Source organism: Alnus glutinosa, chromosome 2 (assembly GCF_958979055.1).
Source record: "Alnus glutinosa chromosome 2, dhAlnGlut1.1, whole genome shotgun sequence".
Taxonomy (NCBI): domain Eukaryota; kingdom Viridiplantae; phylum Streptophyta; class Magnoliopsida; order Fagales; family Betulaceae; genus Alnus; species Alnus glutinosa.
In genome coordinates this window covers 24543066-24560922 of record NC_084887.1, presented here as the reverse complement: position 1 = coordinate 24560922, position 17857 = coordinate 24543066, and the positions used below count along the sequence as shown (strand labels likewise).

General features: G+C 36.0%; 1 protein-coding gene across 2 annotated transcripts in view; it reads left to right on the top strand.

The window, feature by feature from the left end:
- Positions 1-17857, top strand: part of LOC133861884 (mitochondrial intermediate peptidase, mitochondrial) — a 30366-nt gene that overhangs the window by 6409 nt on the left and 6100 nt on the right. For both annotated transcript variants that reach the window (XM_062297703.1, XM_062297704.1), the window contains exons 5-14: positions 2294-2432; positions 2531-2585; positions 2725-2947; positions 3223-3318; positions 7531-7650; positions 7758-7883; positions 8089-8244; positions 10862-10978; positions 14395-14520; positions 14603-14670. In XM_062297703.1, coding sequence (XP_062153687.1) covers positions 2294-2432; positions 2531-2585; positions 2725-2947; positions 3223-3318; positions 7531-7650; positions 7758-7883; positions 8089-8244; positions 10862-10978; positions 14395-14520; positions 14603-14670 — 1226 coding nt within the window. The remainder of the gene's footprint in view (positions 1-2293; positions 2433-2530; positions 2586-2724; positions 2948-3222; positions 3319-7530; positions 7651-7757; positions 7884-8088; positions 8245-10861; positions 10979-14394; positions 14521-14602; positions 14671-17857) is intronic.

The window sequence follows — 17857 nt, the reverse complement described above, 5'->3', positions numbered from 1 at the left end:
CCACATTAAGCACAACAGGGCTATCCTCTACACATTTAGAATTGAGTGACTACCCACCTGACCTTGCCAACAAGCTAACAATTGTACCACCCTTGCATGCATAACTCAATGGACTCCGAATAGGGTCAAGATTGCACTCTATAATTCTCTTGCCACTTTGCAATGGAGTAAAAGATGATCAATAGATTCCGTGCTCCTCCTACACATGCAACTCCATTCCACCACTATTACTCTTCTCTTTCTTAAATTATCCAATGTCAAAATCTTCCTATGAGTTGTTGTCCACACAAAAAAACTCACTCTCGAATGGACTTTAACTTTCCAAACACTCCTCCAAAGAAAAGAAGAACCCCCTGAAGTTATCACTCATGAAAAAACGGCCACACCTCAAATTTCTTCCTCTTTGAAGGAATCTACCGAATACAATCCTCACTATCTTGTCTCCATCTGAATGAATATAATACACCAAATCTACCTCCCAATCTTGTACAGCTTTGACAAAAGACACATTCCACTGAATAACACCATCGGAAAACAGCATGTTGTCCACAACCCACGCCTCCGTAGAACGAGCAATACCAAATAACTTCGGAACTTCAATGGCTGATCCCCACACCAAGCATCATGCCAGAAACGAATCTTAGATCCATCGCCCACTTTACACTTTATATCTAATATATCTCAAGAAGACTCTCCTCACCCCCTCCTAATATGTTTCCACACAAATGTAAAAAATTCAATTAAAAGAACTCTAATACCAAAATTTAATAAGACCATAATATGTACATCATAAATGGACAAAACAACAAAGCATTGTTGAAAAAATGAAACTATGGATCAAATTTTAAAATTCATTAAAAACAAGTTGATGTATATAAAATTCATATTTCAATGTCTCTCTCACATTGTTGTTAATGAGATCTTTTTTGACCAAAAATTAAATAGCAAGTACTTTAGGGGGAGCAGATTGTTGGGTTCCAGTTAGAAGAAAAAAGAGCAGCCAGATTTACCAGCAGTAGAGTTTTTCCCTTCAAGCCGTAATTGGTTGGGCACATTTGAAGTTAGAGAAAGCTTAAAAGTTTCTTTTATTTAGGCATAGTTTTTGAATGCAATTTCTATCATGTTTTATACATGCTGTGAACCTTTTGCCGTTTTAATACATGTTTCAGAACACAGGCTATATATATAAAATCTTTATTTATGAAAGAAGGATGAAACCCTATCCTATAAAGATCTTATTGAATTCATAACCCATGTTGATGTGAATGTTCTTTACAGGACTTTTTTTTTTTTTTTAAAAAAAAAAAATATGGATGTAACAAGAATATTAGCAACCTTCGTGGGAGAAGCCCTTTTTGGTTTGGCATGAAACTGAAATGAGACCCACTCAAGGTTTTGATAGGCTTAGAGTTTTGTGTACTGTACTAGACATAAGGGCTTCTTGTAGTCTTCTCTAACACTGGGATTTTATTTTATTTTTATTTTTGTATCTAGGAGGTCTAGCTTCTTATTAGCGACCTTTGTGGCAAGTAGCTTATTCATTTCCTTAAACAATTTCCTTACTTAGTCCCTAACTTCTTCAAACTCTAGTGGCTCTCTTAGTGACACTATATGTAGGGCAGTAAGATGTTGCTTTAAGTGAGATCTTGCAATAATGTTCTTAATTTTGTGTGGTCAGATGCAATGCCCCTTCTTGTGGTGAGATTTCATTTGATCTCAGATCACAAAGGGACACTCTTTTTGTTCTAGTGATGTAAGACACCTTAAAACGCATCTATCCATATATTCTCTTTCTATATCTTTTACTCTGCTCTTTCTTTGTTATTTTACGCCCATTTGTATTCTTATCTCTTAATCCTCATAATTTCAATTTCCATACACAAGTTTACGTCGAGCTTACCCTGAGTTGAATTGTAGGCCGTCCTGTGTTCTGATGTAACCAACCTTCTTGCGTCAGTTAGGTATCACCGCTCTTGGATATCCTGCAATGTGATTCCATACAAGTATTTAGATTTTTATATGAAATCATAAACAGTTTTGTTTGGGGCCAATTAATTTACAATAATTTGTTTGTTACTGAGCATAATGTTTTTCTGATTAGTAGTAAACAGTTATATTAGAAAAAAGAGGAAACCTTTTCCAGCGTATATAAAAAGAATAATCCAAGAATTGATGAAGATTCATTCAATCTTAGTGCAGCTATGGTTTAGAAGTGTTGTCAATGTCATAGGTTTTATGCTTGTCAGTCATGATTTATTGCCAGTGACACTTGCTATTTCCTTGCTGCATGCAGTATCTCAATACAAATCATGTACTGTATGATGCAGTCAGAAAAGCTGAGCAAGAAGGTAATCTGCTCACGGATGAAGCTCAAAGGGCAGCCCGTTACCTACGTGTTGACTTTGAGAGGGGTGGAATCCATCTCTCTGCTGGTATGCTTTTTTCTCTGTTTTTTTGGTTGACGACCACTGCTGTTACATGAGAGATTTTATCTTTCAGGAAATCATATTTTTTTGCTTTTGCTTTGCAGATAAATTAGATCGTGTGAATCAACTAAATATAGAAATTTCTCAGCTGTGCAGGGAGTGAGTATGATTTTGTAATCAATCTAAACATTTATTTCTTGATGTGTCTTTTGATTGTAGTGCTTTTATGAAGACACTGAAGGGAAGTCAGTTTAAGTATCGACTGTTTCTGATCTTGTATGTATTTGGGTTTGGTCAGGTTCAATGAAAATATTGTTATTGACCCAGGTTCTGTTGATATATTTCCTCGGTCACGCATCCCCAAAAGTTTGCACCATCTCCTTAAACCCATCTACCGTTCCACATCTGCTATATCAAAGGAATCATTGCGGCCGAGGGATACCATGAAAGAGAAGGGATTCCAGATAACAACAGATCCACATACTTTATCTTCTGTTCTGCAATGGGCGTCAGATGATGAGGTAGCTTTCATCTTAATTTTTAAAATATTTGTTACTTTTGTTTTCTGAATCTTGGCATAGTTAGGACTATGCATAAATTTGATTAACATGAGCAAGATGTGGGTTTATGGCTGCTAGAATTTGGCAAGTTACTTATACTCTTGATGCATTATTATGATTTTACTTGGTAAAAGAACTTAGGATCCCTTTGAGACAATTGAGCTTTTTTGCATTAGCTACCCCCTTCTAGTTATAGTTATCGATATTCATTTCTTTTTCCCTGTATTTGTTTCCAGGTTAGGAAAATGGTCTATGTCCAAGGCAACTCTGTCCCGCATGCAAACCTTGGCGTTCTTGATAAGCTTATAGCTGCCCGCCATGAGCTAGCTCAGGTTCTTTACCTTTTTTTGCAACTTCTGGAAATTATATAATAGAGAATGCAATCTGATTACATCTGAATTTTTGGTTATCTTGAAGTTGAGACTTTTAAATTTGCCACCTTGGAAAAATTTCTTTACCATTTCTGGTCATTCTTTCACCCATCTTCTTCCAGGATTCAATTACACACAAGCTGGTGACAAATTAAATTTTGACTATCAGAAGATGGGTCTAAAACCTAGCCTAATTTCAGTGCCTTAGTTCAGCATGCTGAGGTTTCCTTTCATGCAGTTCATAATGGTCAACTTATGTATACCATTGTGAAGCAATCATGTGTGTGCTTCTGTGTGGGCATGATTTTAAAAAGCATGATATGGCAATGAAGTATGTAACAGTACATAATCAATTCCATTGATACAAATTTAACCGTGAATTCATATCACCAAAAATAAAAATAAAAAATAAAAATCAACCAAATGAATAATCAAAACTCCATTATTTTGTCAAAATATATGCAGAAATAAAATTTTGAAGTATTCATCAAGTTGTTTAAATCAGGGAGACTTTTTGACATTGAGACCCTAGTTTCCAATTTGATAACATTGAGAGCCATGGCTGGGTTGTGCTAGTCACGGCCGTGGCTGGGTGGGTCAGCAATTACTCGGCACGTCCCAGCCACAGCTATGGCTGGGTTGTGCCCTTTCACCCAGCCACGGCCATGGTTGGCACGGCCCAACAGTGTGTTTTTTTTTTTTCCTGAGGAATATCATTGTATGTTCATACCGTTTCTATTGTGTATGTGACAGAAAACACCAAGGTCTCGATTTACAAATGTCTGAAGCATGAGCCTAAATGGTAGCAAAATTGAAAACATAAAAAAGTGCAAAGCACGAGAGGGTCATGACATAATTTCCCTTAAAATTAATTAGTCTTGTCCATCTCAAAAAAGAAACTAATTCATTTCCCATATCCTGAATAAAAAATAAATAAGAAACAAATTTGTAAGATGTAGAAACCAGTAACATTGATAGTCAATTCGGAAAGATTCAGGCAAGTTTCTCAAGCTTTTACGCCCATTAGGGGTTATTGTTATGTGCAAATATATATTGGGAAAATTGCAATTGGCCAAAGTTTCTGAAGAACGGGATTTTAAACTTTGTGAATGAGGATAAAATTTCAGTGATAATAGAAGTTTAGAAATAAAGCACAAAGAAATTGCTAGCTAAGTATTTTGGCCTTAGACATATGTTTCTTTATTGAAAATAAAGAAGAATGCATTTAAGTCATTCTGATGTAAACACAGTCAAACTAGATTTAACAAGCATGTGTGTCGAATTTCATTTTACGAAATATCAGCACATAACCTCTCTAAGGTATAGGTTATCACGAGATCTGTGCACTCAAGATAAGTTAATGGGATACATAATAAAATCGGTAAAATATGTAATAACCTTTCTAAGGTATAGGTACTGTATCACGAATCTTTGCACTTAGTATAAGGAGGGTGTATTAGGATTCTTCAATTTTAAAAAAAGTTATAGATAATATTTAGTTAAAGCTCGCTAATTAATTTATATATTGAAGAAATAATCATGTGAATGAAGTGGATACCTAAACAAGGTAGATCACACTAAACTCCAAGGGGTAGTTCAATCGGCTAGAGACCATGCCTTATTAAAAAAAGAAAAGAAAGGTAGAGCACGCTGTTGCTGATTCTTTTGGTGGTTTACTAAGACATCCTCATTAGAATACCTTGATAGTGGAATTTGATCAGGGGTTCCTGATGTGCTCTACAAATTGGATTTAGAGAAGGCTTACGATCATGTTCATTGGGACTCCCTATTGTATTTGTCGAGGAGATGCGGCTTCAGAGAGAAATGGTGCGAATGGATTGCTCATTGTAACTTTACAATGCGTTTATCTGTTTTGATAAACAAAACTATTTTCAGCTTCTTTAATAGCTCTTGTGGCGTGAGACAAGGGGATTCTTTATCCCCTATGCTGTTTGTCATTGTCATGGAAACCTTGAGTAGAATGTTGTCTGCCTCTGTGGATAGGGGCCTCTAATAAGGTATTTTTGGTAGGGTCTAGGAATAATGATAAGCTCCTTGTGTCTCACATCTTATTTGCGGATGTCACCTTGATTTTTTGTTAGGCAAATCCTGATCATCTCTGTCACCTATGTTTCCTCTTCTTATACTTTAAAGTTGTTTCAAGGAAGAAAATTAATTTGGCTAAATTAGAGTTAGTCCCTTTTGGCGTCGTGGAAGATGTTGGAAGCTTGGCTAGTATCCTTGGTCGCAGGGTGTCCTTTTTGCCTATGAAATACTTGGGTTTGCCATTGGGGGCTTCGTTTAGACAAAAGCTATATGGAATGGTATTATTGAAAAGATGGAACATCAATTCGCAGGTTGGAAGCGACTTTGCCAAAGGGTGGTGGGATAACTTTGATTAAAAATACTTTTTCCAATTTGCCTACTTATTTATTGTCCCTTTTACCCATCCTTGTTGGAGTTGCTAACCGTATTGAGAAACTTCAGAGGGATTTTTTGTGTGGTGGAGTTGGTGATGAGTTTAAATTCCATCTAGTCAATGGGGCAAATATTTGTACTCTATTATCTTCAAACGGTTTGTGGATTAGAAACTTGCATTTGTTTAACCGAGCTTTCTTGGGAAAATGGTTATGGCGCTACGCCATAGAGATGGAGGCTTTGTGGAGATCGGTGGTCGAAGTTAAATATGGCATCATGTGGGGAGGGTGGTGTTCCAATGAGGTTTTTGGATCCTATGGGGTTGGGGTGTGGAAAGACATTAAGAGAGCGGGGTTGGGGGGACTTCTCTAGATTTGTAGATTTGAGGTGGGCGATGAGTCTAAGATTGAATTATGGCAAGATATATGGTGTGGTGATCAGTCCTTGAAGGCATCTTTCCTGGTGTTGTTTAATATAGATCATTTTAAGGAGGCCTCGGTGGCAGACTATATGTTGTTTCCTAATGATACCTTTCAGTGGAATATCACCTTCGTTAGACTAGTGCATGATTGGGAGGTGGAGAAGGTCACTTCATTTCTTAATCTTTTGTACTCATTTAGGATGAGTCAAGGTGGTGAGGTTAGAAGTTGTTGGAACCCTTCCAAAAGGCTGATGGTTGAGGTTGGATATTTTTATCGTGCGTTTAGCTCCCATGGGCTTTTCTTTCCCTTGGAAGATCATTTGGAGAAACAAGGCCCCTCCGAGGTTGGCTTTCATTGTTTGGACAACAACGTTCGGGAGGATTTTGACTTTGGATAACCTTAGAAAGAGCCACATCATAGTGACCGATTGGTGTTGTATGTGCAAGAAGAGTAGAGGACCCATCAACCATCTTTTGCTCCACTGCGAAGTAGCATCGATTTTCAGTCTTTTCAAGATAAGAGTGAGTTATGCCTCAACGGGTGGTGGAATTGTTGGCTAGTTGGAGAGGTTGGTTTGGTAGCCATCATTGTATAGATGTCTGGAGGATGGTTCCTATGTTTGATGTGGTGCATTTGGGGAGAACACAATGCTAGAGATTTTGAAGATTGTGAAAGAACAGTAATAGAGTTAAAAGCTATGATGTTCAAAACTCTTTATGGGTGGATTTTTTTTTTTTTTTTTTTTTTTTTTTTTTTTAATATTTTTTTTAAAATTTTAAGTAATGCTTTATGGGTGGATAGTTGCACTCAACATTTCTCGTTTTTCTAATTTTATGGAATTTCTAGATTTGTGTTCTTTTTCTTCTCCCTAATTATGTGTCTCTCTTGTATACTCCTTGTATACTTGGGCTGGGTCCATTTGCGCCTTCTAATAAAATTGAATTACTTATAAAAAAGAATACATGGATGGTCTGTGTGAGAAAGGTGCAAGTCTATATGGTGAATATGGATTTTGGGGGTCTCTTAAGAGTTTTATTTAACGATCACTTATAAATTTTGATCAAAATGACACTCGTTGTTTTTCAACTTGGGATTATTGCAACTATACGTAGACAAGTAGCCGTCTACAGTTGTTTTATATCTCAAGAAGGAAATTTTTGAGGCATTTTAATATTGATTATGTAATACATTATTTCAATTCTTATCCACTTATTTTCATAGTTTGTATGATTTTTTTTTTTTTTTTTTTTTTTTTATGGTAAATATGAACTATTGTAAGTTTTTTTGATTAATGTTATAAGTCATTCATATTTCTTATTATTGGTGAATGCAGATAATGGGGTGTAGATCTTATGCTGAGTTTGCTGTGAAGCCTAATATGGCTTCGTCACCAACGGTTGTGATGTCCTTTTTGCATGAGATAAGCAAGATAGTCTGGCCCAAGGCTGAGGAGGTATGATGTTTCTTTTAGGCATTCTAAGGTGTGAAAGTCTTGCAACTCATAGTGGCTGTCGATTTTTGCAGTTTTTGTACTCTAATGAGACGTTATTTTCAATTTAGGAGTTTAAGAAAATTAGGGATTTCAAAAGAGAAAGATGTGGTATAAAATGTGGAGATTTAGAGCCATGGGATGAGGCATACTACACAGCGTTGATGAAGTCTACCACCTATAACTTGGACTCTTCAGTAAGTCCTGCACTTGTGTTTGTTTTGCATGTCATTTATGATGGGCAGGGTTCTTTCTTGTTGCTTTATAATTCCCAACTTTCAATGTTAAGTTTGTTTCCTCTTATGCTTTACAATAAGATCACCTTGCTATCTTTGTTGAAACATCCTATATATTTTTTTTCTTTCTTTCAAATTCAAGGACTACATGATTTTTCAATTGCAGGTTGTGGCGTCATATTTTCCTTTGATACAATGTATCGAGGGTTTGAAAGTGCTTGTGGAGTCATTGTTTGGTGCAACATTTCATAGCATCCCTCTGGCACCAGGTGAATCATGGCATGAAGATGTTCTTAAATTGTCTCTTCATCATCCTGAAGAGGTATCTACATGAATGATATGAACTGTAAATTATTCTTGATATGCTCAAAAACCCTCTAGGTTGCATTTGGATTTAAGGATTTAAAATCAAGGAATTTGAAGAACATGTGTTAGTATAAATGGTTTAATAATACATAATGGATTTGAGCTTTGAGGATTTTGCTCCAACAAAATCACTTGTGTTCTGAACTTGAACATACATCCTATACTGTAATTATTCAAATTAACATATTAATAAGGCTTAAATCCAAACGTGAATTTCATAAATAGAAAAAAAATGTGCTGTTTCATGCTTTATTCATTCCATTTAAATTAAAAAATTAAATCCAAATCATTCTCTTTAAATAATTCATCCAAATAAAAAACTAAATAATTTGGGACTATTTCAAATATACACAATGATGTCTATTTATGTTGAGTTTGTTGTGTATATACAATAAAATCTAAATTTTATGAGGATTGAGAGAATTTCAAATAATTCCTGAACCACTTCTCTTTAATTTTTATAGCTACATCTACTTCGTATTTCTCCTTTTATTACTTTTAAGCTCAACATCTGCCCACAACATGTGAGTCTACCACATCAGCTATATGTTAAAATTTGAAATATTATAGAACATAGAGATAAAAACAAAGAAAGGAAGAATACAAATCATTAATGCTGTTTGGTTTTAGAGGTCAATGTGAACCATACACAACCTAAGGGGCTACATATTTATTATTGGCTTGATATGTAAGACATCACAGGAACCTATATCTATAAGGGATTTAAACATTTGAAAACAGATAATCAACTATCAATTTTTCTTGTGTTATATTTTGAATTTAAATCTCAATTCAATATATAGATTGCTGCAATCCCATGACTTACTCCTAACAATCATTTCCTTGATTGTTTCCTTGTGATGTGAAAAGCGAATTATACTCCAACACTTGCCTCTAATTGTGTACCAAATCCTTGATGAGATGCACAACTTGTAGGATATGAATTCAAAAGCTTGAAGTTTTCTTTCGAAATAGTTTGCACTTCAAATGCACATAAAAGTAAATGCTATTAAAATGATAACGTTCCCCCAATGATTAGCCTGTAAGAGATGCTCTGCTGAAGATTTCATGCTATGATGTAAGGTGTTAGGAGTGAAAAATGCATAAACAAAATTACCAATATGCATGAAGAAGCTACAATATTTCTTATTGAATTTAGAAAAAAAAAGTAGTAGATACCAATAATTGATTGACAAAGTGATTATAGAAATCATCAACGGAAGGAAAATGTACTGAGTGAAGAGATTCAAGGACGATCCAATTGAACTGCTTTGGTACCATGTTAACATTTGAAATATTATATAAAATGAAGATGAAGATGGAGGAAGAAAGAACACTAAAAACTAAGGTGGTTCAATTTTAGAGGCATAAGTTCACCATACACAAAATTCAAGGGGCTAAATCTTTATTATTGACTTGAAATGAAACACATTGAAAGTATGTATATTTATAATGGAATTTAAATAATTTGAAAATAGAAAGTGAACTATTAATTTATCAATTTGAATTTGAATATCAAGTTAATATACTACTAGGTTGCTACAAATGATTTACTCCTCACAATCAATCTCTTGATTTATTCCTTATTATATGAAAAGTGAATAATACTTCAATAAAAAGAAATTCAAGAAAAGGCCTTTTGTTAATTCAACTTTCTTTTTTTTTTTTTTGGAAAAAAATGGTTTTTACGAGTAAAAAAGCTTTGAGTAAAGTTTTTACGAGTAAACTTAAAATGCCTCGAATGGGTTTAACTGAGGGTGACCTTGATTTGTTCACTTCACTGGGACTTTGGTAGCTGGTTATCATTATTACAGATAAAGGAGGAGGATGATGAAGAAGTAGAGGAACTATTGCAGACACAGCTGGGGTTTTTTGCAGCATTTGTGTTTGAGACGGATGATGACTACATTATTTTGGGTCTTGAAGAGATTAACGTCAATTATAAATTTAATCTTCAAACAAATCAAAAGGGCATAAGTACCCTACTAATTCACCAGTATGTTAGCACTAACAGGATTTTTACAAAGTCAATGGAAAAGAAATGCTAGTGTGCACTACAAAATTTGATACAGCCATAGTCTGCTATAGTAGTTCCATGAGGATTAACACCAAACAACTTGAAACCTTAAGACTTGATTTTGAACACCTTTGCATCACTAAGAAACACTCATTTGGACCACACACTTTCTAACTCTTCATTATAAGGACTCAAGTTTTTCTGACCTTTTTTTCTATACTTATGAATGCTGTTATTCTTCCCATCCGTTCTGTCCGGTGGGTAGGAATCAGTTTAATTTTGACTTCTAGGTTTTTGTGGGAGTAGAAAATACATACTTTCTTCAGTAATGAATGGCATTGTACTGGTCATAACAACTATTGATTGGCCTTAATGCAACTCCACAAGTAATTTCTTTTTCTTCTTCTTCTTCTTCTTCTCGCTCTCTCTCTCTCTCTCTCTCTAAATGATTGCATGTATATTATTTGCAGTTTCCACTCTTGTACATGTCCAAATATGTTTGCCTATTCTCCCATATATCTCATTCTTGAATTGTGCCACTACACTTATGTTTCAGGGTGACTTGGGGTATCTGTACCTTGATTTATATTCAAGGAAGGGAAAATATCCGGGTTGTGCTCATTTTGCAATTAAAGGGGGCCGCAGGATATCTGAAACAGATTACCAGCTTCCTGTACGTAAAAGTATATTATTCCTTTAGTCAAGTTTTATTAGATGTTATATTTTTCTCTTCATCATACAATCAATACTTAGCCATCATTTTAACTAGTACTTCCCTCAGATGATATTGGTAAAAAACTTGGAATGTTCCATTAATAATTAAAGTTCAAAAAAAAAATCAAGTTGCAAGAATTTGTATGTAGCATCTAGCAACTATCGATGGGCGTTGGTGTAATCCTAATTATTTGAGGTTTATAAAATCTCTAAGGCTCCATTTGAGAGGAGGGGTGAAAAAGTGGAAGGATGAAGAAATTATAAGGGATGGGAAGAAATGAGGGTTGCTTTTTGTTTTTCAATTCATATTTGGGTGACGTGAAGAAAATTGAAGTAGTCTTCTACTGTTAGTACCCATACATGTTTAGGGAAAGGGTAAGTTGGTTAAAACACAACACCCTTGTCACCTCCGTGCTTCTTTTTTTTTTTTTTTAATATACTTTTCTCTTCCATTTTTTCCTTGGAAGAATATTTGGCGTGTTAAGGCTCCAACAAGGGTGGCTTTCTTCGTATGGTTAGTAGCTTTGGGCAAAATATTGACGCATGATAACTTGCGTAAGAGGAATGTAATAGTAATGGAGTGGTGTTGTTTATGCAAGAAGAGTGGGGAGTCTATTGATCACTTGTTGCTTCACTGCGAGGTCGCCCAGGCTCTTTGGAGCTACGTTCTTATTTTATTTGGGGTTGAGTGGGTTATGCCACGAACGGTGTTGGAGTTATTTAATAGTTGGGGGGCGGCAATTGGGAGTGGTCATGCTAAAGAGGCTTGGCGGTTAGCTCCTCTATGCTTACTATGGTGTATTTGGAGGGAGCGGAATGCTCGTCTGTTTGAAGATGTAGAGACACCTATGGTAGAGCTACGGAAGCGGTTGCTCAATACTTTATATTTTTGGATAGCGCCACATCATAGTTTGAGTGTCATTACTTTTGTAGATTTTTTAAATTTATTTTCTGTTCGACCTTTTTAGGGGCTCTCTTGTATACTTCCTGTGTATAAGGGTTGCGCCCCTTTGTGCTTTTCAATAAATTGCTATTACTTATCAAAAAAACTTTTCTGCCTATCTTGGGTAGAAGAGAAAAAGGAAATTTGAAAATCCATCTACTAACTTTACCCTTCTCGCTCTCTTATTATCCTTTACACTAAACAAAATTAAATGATTATCTACTCTTCCTTTTCCTTCCTACCAAACAAACCTTAAGTTGTGGTGCCAATGATGATGTAACAACCTAGGGAAAAACGCTAGTCACATCTGTGTTATCACTCCAAAAGGTAGCGCAGATATGGCTAGCGCTTTTTCTTGGGTTGTTAAAAATTGTGTCAGAGCCACCTAGTAATGTTAGGCCATGTAGTACTGGAGCACCACATGACGTGGCCTCGACGAGGACGTCAGGGGTTTTATGGAGTTTGTACACATAGAGTGGGTGATTTATAAAGATAATCATGAGTGCTAACTCCCACATTGTTTGGTTACTAAGTGAAATTGGGCTTTATTAGAGATTTTAGGGAAGCTCCAAATTGACTAGTTATTTTATGGTGATAGCGCAAATGTGGCTAACGCTTTTCCTTGGGTCATTACAGATGATGAGCATGGTTGCAATGTTGCATTGGTTTAGAAATTGAGTTGTGAAAGAGAGATTCAATGATTTGTTGTTTATGTTCGTGGATGCTAAAAATGTTTGAGATACACATACCAAACAATCATTGGTGGATATGGGTATGGGATATATGTTTGACATGCCAATTGTTGTACCTATATCTAAGAGGTGTGACAGTAAGAAAGAGGAGCATGACTCTCAAGTCAGCATATCTTCCCTCATTTACATTTTTTATGTGCTCTTTGTTGTATAGATGTTTCAATGATAATGAATGTAACTATGTTTCAGTATGTATTTGTTAATGTAATTTGTTTTTTTCTTGGGGTGGGGAAGACAATCATTAGTCACTTTATAATTCATCATTGTATCCGTATCCTAGGAATTGGGGACAAGGCAACCTGAAATCCCATTTGCTTCCATAAATTGCATCTGGAAGGTCTTTTTGTTGATCATTTGCTAACAAATCTAAGTAGCAAACTTGGCCAAAACAAGTGCTATCAGGGGTTCTTTTTTTCCCGTGCAAGTGACATCATTGACTTATTTGCACTTTTGAAGCGGAAATTTTTTGGAGTCAGGTTGTTAACAATTGTTTCTGTAGACACCAGAGCCTTTTTCCCCTTCTTTCTGATGTCAACATGAAAAATACTAAACATCCCAAATTTTTTTCCCTAAAGTTGGTTCCCAAATGATGTGTCACAATTCCATGAGATTGTGGCACATTTTCCAAAATCATAAATCACATGAGATTGTGACACATCATTTGGGAACCAACTTTTGGAAAAAAAATTTGGGATACCTAGCATTCCTCTGTCAACATACATATGATGGGAATTATAGCTGTAGAGAGTTTGCAGACTCTGATTAGCAAGTTTTTTGGGTGAAAACATAACGTATCTTATGGAGGAGAGATGCATAAAGATTTAGGTTGATTTGCAGGTGTCATAGCACATGATAGAGCTTAATGGCAAGTAAAGGACTTCTGTAACCAATGTGTTGATTAGAATGCTTTGTGGGTAAGATTTTAACACATCTTATGGAAGAGATATGCATAAAGGAATAAAGATTGAGGTGACTTGTTGGTGCTATAGCACACGATAAAGCTTAAAGGCAAGTGAAGGACTTCTATATCCAACATGAAGTGGTAGGTATTAGGATTTGTTGGGTTTAAGCTGTAAATATGCATATACTAGCCTGTTTAGTTTGACTGACCATGTTAGTGGTGATGAATATCTAGGGACTTATTTTCTTTGAAAAAAATTTGCAACTTAGTTTTTTTTTTTTTTTTTTTTTTTTCATTTACTATCAACATGGACACTGTTGGTTACAGTCGTTGATGATGTCTTGAATTTCCTAATATCCATGAGACAATGGCTTGTTTCATGAGAGCAATATGGGAATGCCATATTGGTTTTAAGATGCCCTAGTACATGATATCTAGAATTCAGATGAGGGACAAAGTCTAGGGGATAGATGTAGCGACTTGTTAGGGAGCATTGTCTGGAAGAGGATATCATAAGGTCTCTTACTTTCTGTACTCCCTAGTTTTCATTGATATTTTCAATTTTGGACAACCTGTTGGTTCATTTGATAGTTCTAGTATTCCTGTTTTAATCAGTTACGCTGTACTGGAAAGCAATTTTAAGCAAAATTCAGTGGTTGTTTATTGGGGTAATGTGTGTGATTGGAGGGATACATGATTTCAATTTTATGTAAGAACTATTTCCATGATCTTTATATACTTGTTGTCTTGATTAGCTTTGGTTTTTACTGATACTGCAGGTGGTAGCACTTGTATGCAATTTTTCTGGTTCACATAATCCATCAACTGTGAGGCTTAACCATTGGGAACTAGAAACTCTGTTTCATGAGTTTGGACATGCTCTTCATTCATTGCTGTCAAGAACGGTATTCTATTATTTTCAAATTACAAACAATTATATTAGTCTTGTTTTCCTTATCATAATAAATCTTTCATATGTTCTTGTAGGATTACCAGCATTTTTCAGGTACCAGGGTGGTTCTTGATTTAGCTGAAACACCTTCTAACCTCTTTGAGTGAGTAGACTGCTGAAATTACCTAGATTTATAATGCTGCAATTACTGTTATATCTTCATTTAGCTTAAGAAGATTACTTAAGAAATATAAGAAGACAATGTATTTGAATAGTTTGAGTAGGTTCTACTTGTCATGCCACCTTGTGATAGCGTGATTTTCCTGTTCTAAGTAAGTTTACTTCAACTTCTGATGAGAAAATATGTCTTGTTCTGTCTTCGAAAATTGAGAGAGAATAATCAACTGAGGTGAAAATGTGTTGAGCTGTCCCACTTTGTAGAATTGTTCTAAATGCAACTTTCAGGTTTCAAACTCAAAGCCTCCAAGTGTGTTTAATCATCCATATTTATGCATAGCTATATGAAGAAAAGAATTGGAACAATTGAATGGCTTAGCTGAAAGAAAAATTATGTGCATGATTTAAACAAATTCCACGAAATATAGAATATTTTATTAATACGAATGGTCTCTCCTATGAATTTAGCAGAAGGAACTCATTTAAGAGAATAGAATATTTGAATATATTGCTAGAGTGCACGCCAAATTTCTCTTTATACTCCCTCCCCCCAGTGGCCCACAGTGGGGTTATAGTAATCTGGTTTTCAATATTAAACAAAACACCAACTACATAAAAACACAAGGCAATGTGGCCAACAACCCTCAGCCTTTTATTTCCATTTCTTGGGGAAACCAGCTTCTTAATTGGTGCAGAATATACTCTAGACAAATGAGATGAACTAGTCCATGAGAAACATAAGTAATACATTATAAATGTGGGGGTAAGAATGGTGTGTAATTTAAGGGACCGGCGCCAAATTAGTTATGCAATCAAGTGGTGGGATGTAAAAGGTTGTGTCTTACCAGTAAAGGAGAGAATAAGTTATTTTATTTTTTTGATAAGTAATTGCAATTTATTCAAAATAAGCGCAGAGGGGCGTAACCCTTATACACGAGACGTATACAAGGAAGGGAGCCCCTAAAAGGGACGAACAGAGAATAAATTTAAAAAATCTACATAAGTAAAAACATTCAAGCTATGATAGGATGCTATCCAAATATGTAACGTATTGAACAACCGCTTCTGTAGCTCCACTATAGTGGTCTCTACATCTTCAAAGAGCCGTGCATTCTGCTCCCGCCAAATACACCACAATAAGCTTAGAGGAGCTAATTGCCAAGTTTCTTTAGCACAACCATACCCAATCGCCACCCCCCAACTATTCAACCCCAACACCGTTCGTGGCATAACCCACTCTACCCCAAATAAAATAAGAATGTAGCTCGAAAGATCCCGAGTGACTTCGCAGTGAAGCAACAAATGATTAATAGACTCCCCACTCTTCTTACACAAATAACACCACTCAATCACTATAACATTCCTTTTACACAAGTTATCATGCGTCAATATTTTGCCCAAAGCTGCTGACCATACGAAGAAAGCCACCTTAGTTGGAGAATAAGTGCGTGCACACAACATATATGATATATGCACACCAAATTTTATGAGAAACAAATAGCTTTTTATCTTCATTAGCATCTTGCTTTGTAAAAATCGTCATCAAGTATTAAATAATAATTTGTTTTTTGTGAGTAATCGAAATATTATTAAAAAGCGCCAAAGGCACAACCCAAGTACACAATGAGTATACAAAATATATACTTAACTAGAAAGAGAAAACAAGTCAAGATAATCATGAAAATTAAACAAATTAAGATCTAAAGCAGCTGTCCAATGGTTAAGAGTTTTAAAAAAAGGCCAATGAATGCGTGGATAGTAGGATTTGTTTTGGAATTCCGGGCATTATTTGTAAATTGGATTTGGAGAAGGCGTATGATCATGTCAATTGGGAGTTTCTGCTTTATGTTTTAAAAAGATGTGGTTTTGGGGAGAAATGGGTTGGCTGGATTGCTCATTCTATTTCTACTGTTTGTTTTTCCATAAATATAAATGGGTCGCCTTTAGGGTTTTTTCGTAGTTCTCGGGGTCTTCGACAAGGGGATCCTTTGTCTCCGCTCCTGTTTGTGATGGTGATGGAGGCGTTCAGTCGGATGATATATGCGGCAGTGGATAGTGGGCGGTTATCGGGTTTCTCAGTGGGATCGAGTTCCCAAGATGCTTTGATGGTTTCCCATTTATTATTTGCGGATGATACGTTGATTTTCTGTGATCCTACTGTTGATCAGGTCCGAGACTTGAGGTGTTTGCTGCTTTGTTTTGAAGCAGTTTCGGGCTTGAGAATCAATTTATCCAAGTCTGAGATGGTTCCGGTGGGTGAGGTAGGGGATGTAGAGGAGTTGGCTAGTATTCTTGGGTGTGGTGTGGCCTCGCTTCCGATAAAATATTTGGGTCTTCCGTTGGGTGCTAAGTATAAAGATTCTAATATGTGGAATAATATTTTTGAGAAGATGGAAGCTAGACTAGCGGGGTGGAAAAAGGTGTGTTTATCTAAAGGGGGGAGGTTAATTTTGATCAATAGCACTCTCTCAAGTTTACCTACGTACTTTATATCTCTTTTCCCTATTCCTGTGGGAGTGGCAAATCGTTTGGAGAAACTTCAGAGAGATTTCCTTTGGGGTGGTATTGGAGATGAATTTAAATTTCATTTGGTTAACTGGCGTACGATTTGTTCTTCAAAAGCATCGGGGGGGCTAGGAGTGAGAAATTTGGTTATGTTTAACAAAGCCTTGATGGGTAAATGGTTATGGAGATATGCGATGGAGAGAGATGCTTTTTGGAGAAAGGTGGTGGATGTAAAATATGGTAGTTTGAGGGGTGGTTGGTGCTCTAAAGAGGTTGGGGGTTCATATGGGTTTGGCGTGTGGAAAAGTATTAGGAGGGGATGGGATGCTTTTGCTGCTCATGTGAGATATGAGATCGGGAATGGTTCGAAAGTTTTGTTTTGGCATGATGTATGGTGTGGGGAAATTCCTTTGAAGAATCTCTTTCCAGAATTGTTCCTTATTGCTAGAAGAAAGGATGCTTGGGTGGAGGAAATTATGCAGAGACAAAATGGCACCATCTTATGGAATATTATGTTTTCTCGTTCAGTTTATGATTGGGAGGTTGAAGTGGTTAGTAGGTTTTTTGGGATGTTGTACACCTTCAAAGTTAGTAGCGAGGGAGAGGATAAGTTGTGTTGGGTGCCAGCGCGAAAGAAATCTTTTGAGGTAAAGTCTTACTATAAGATT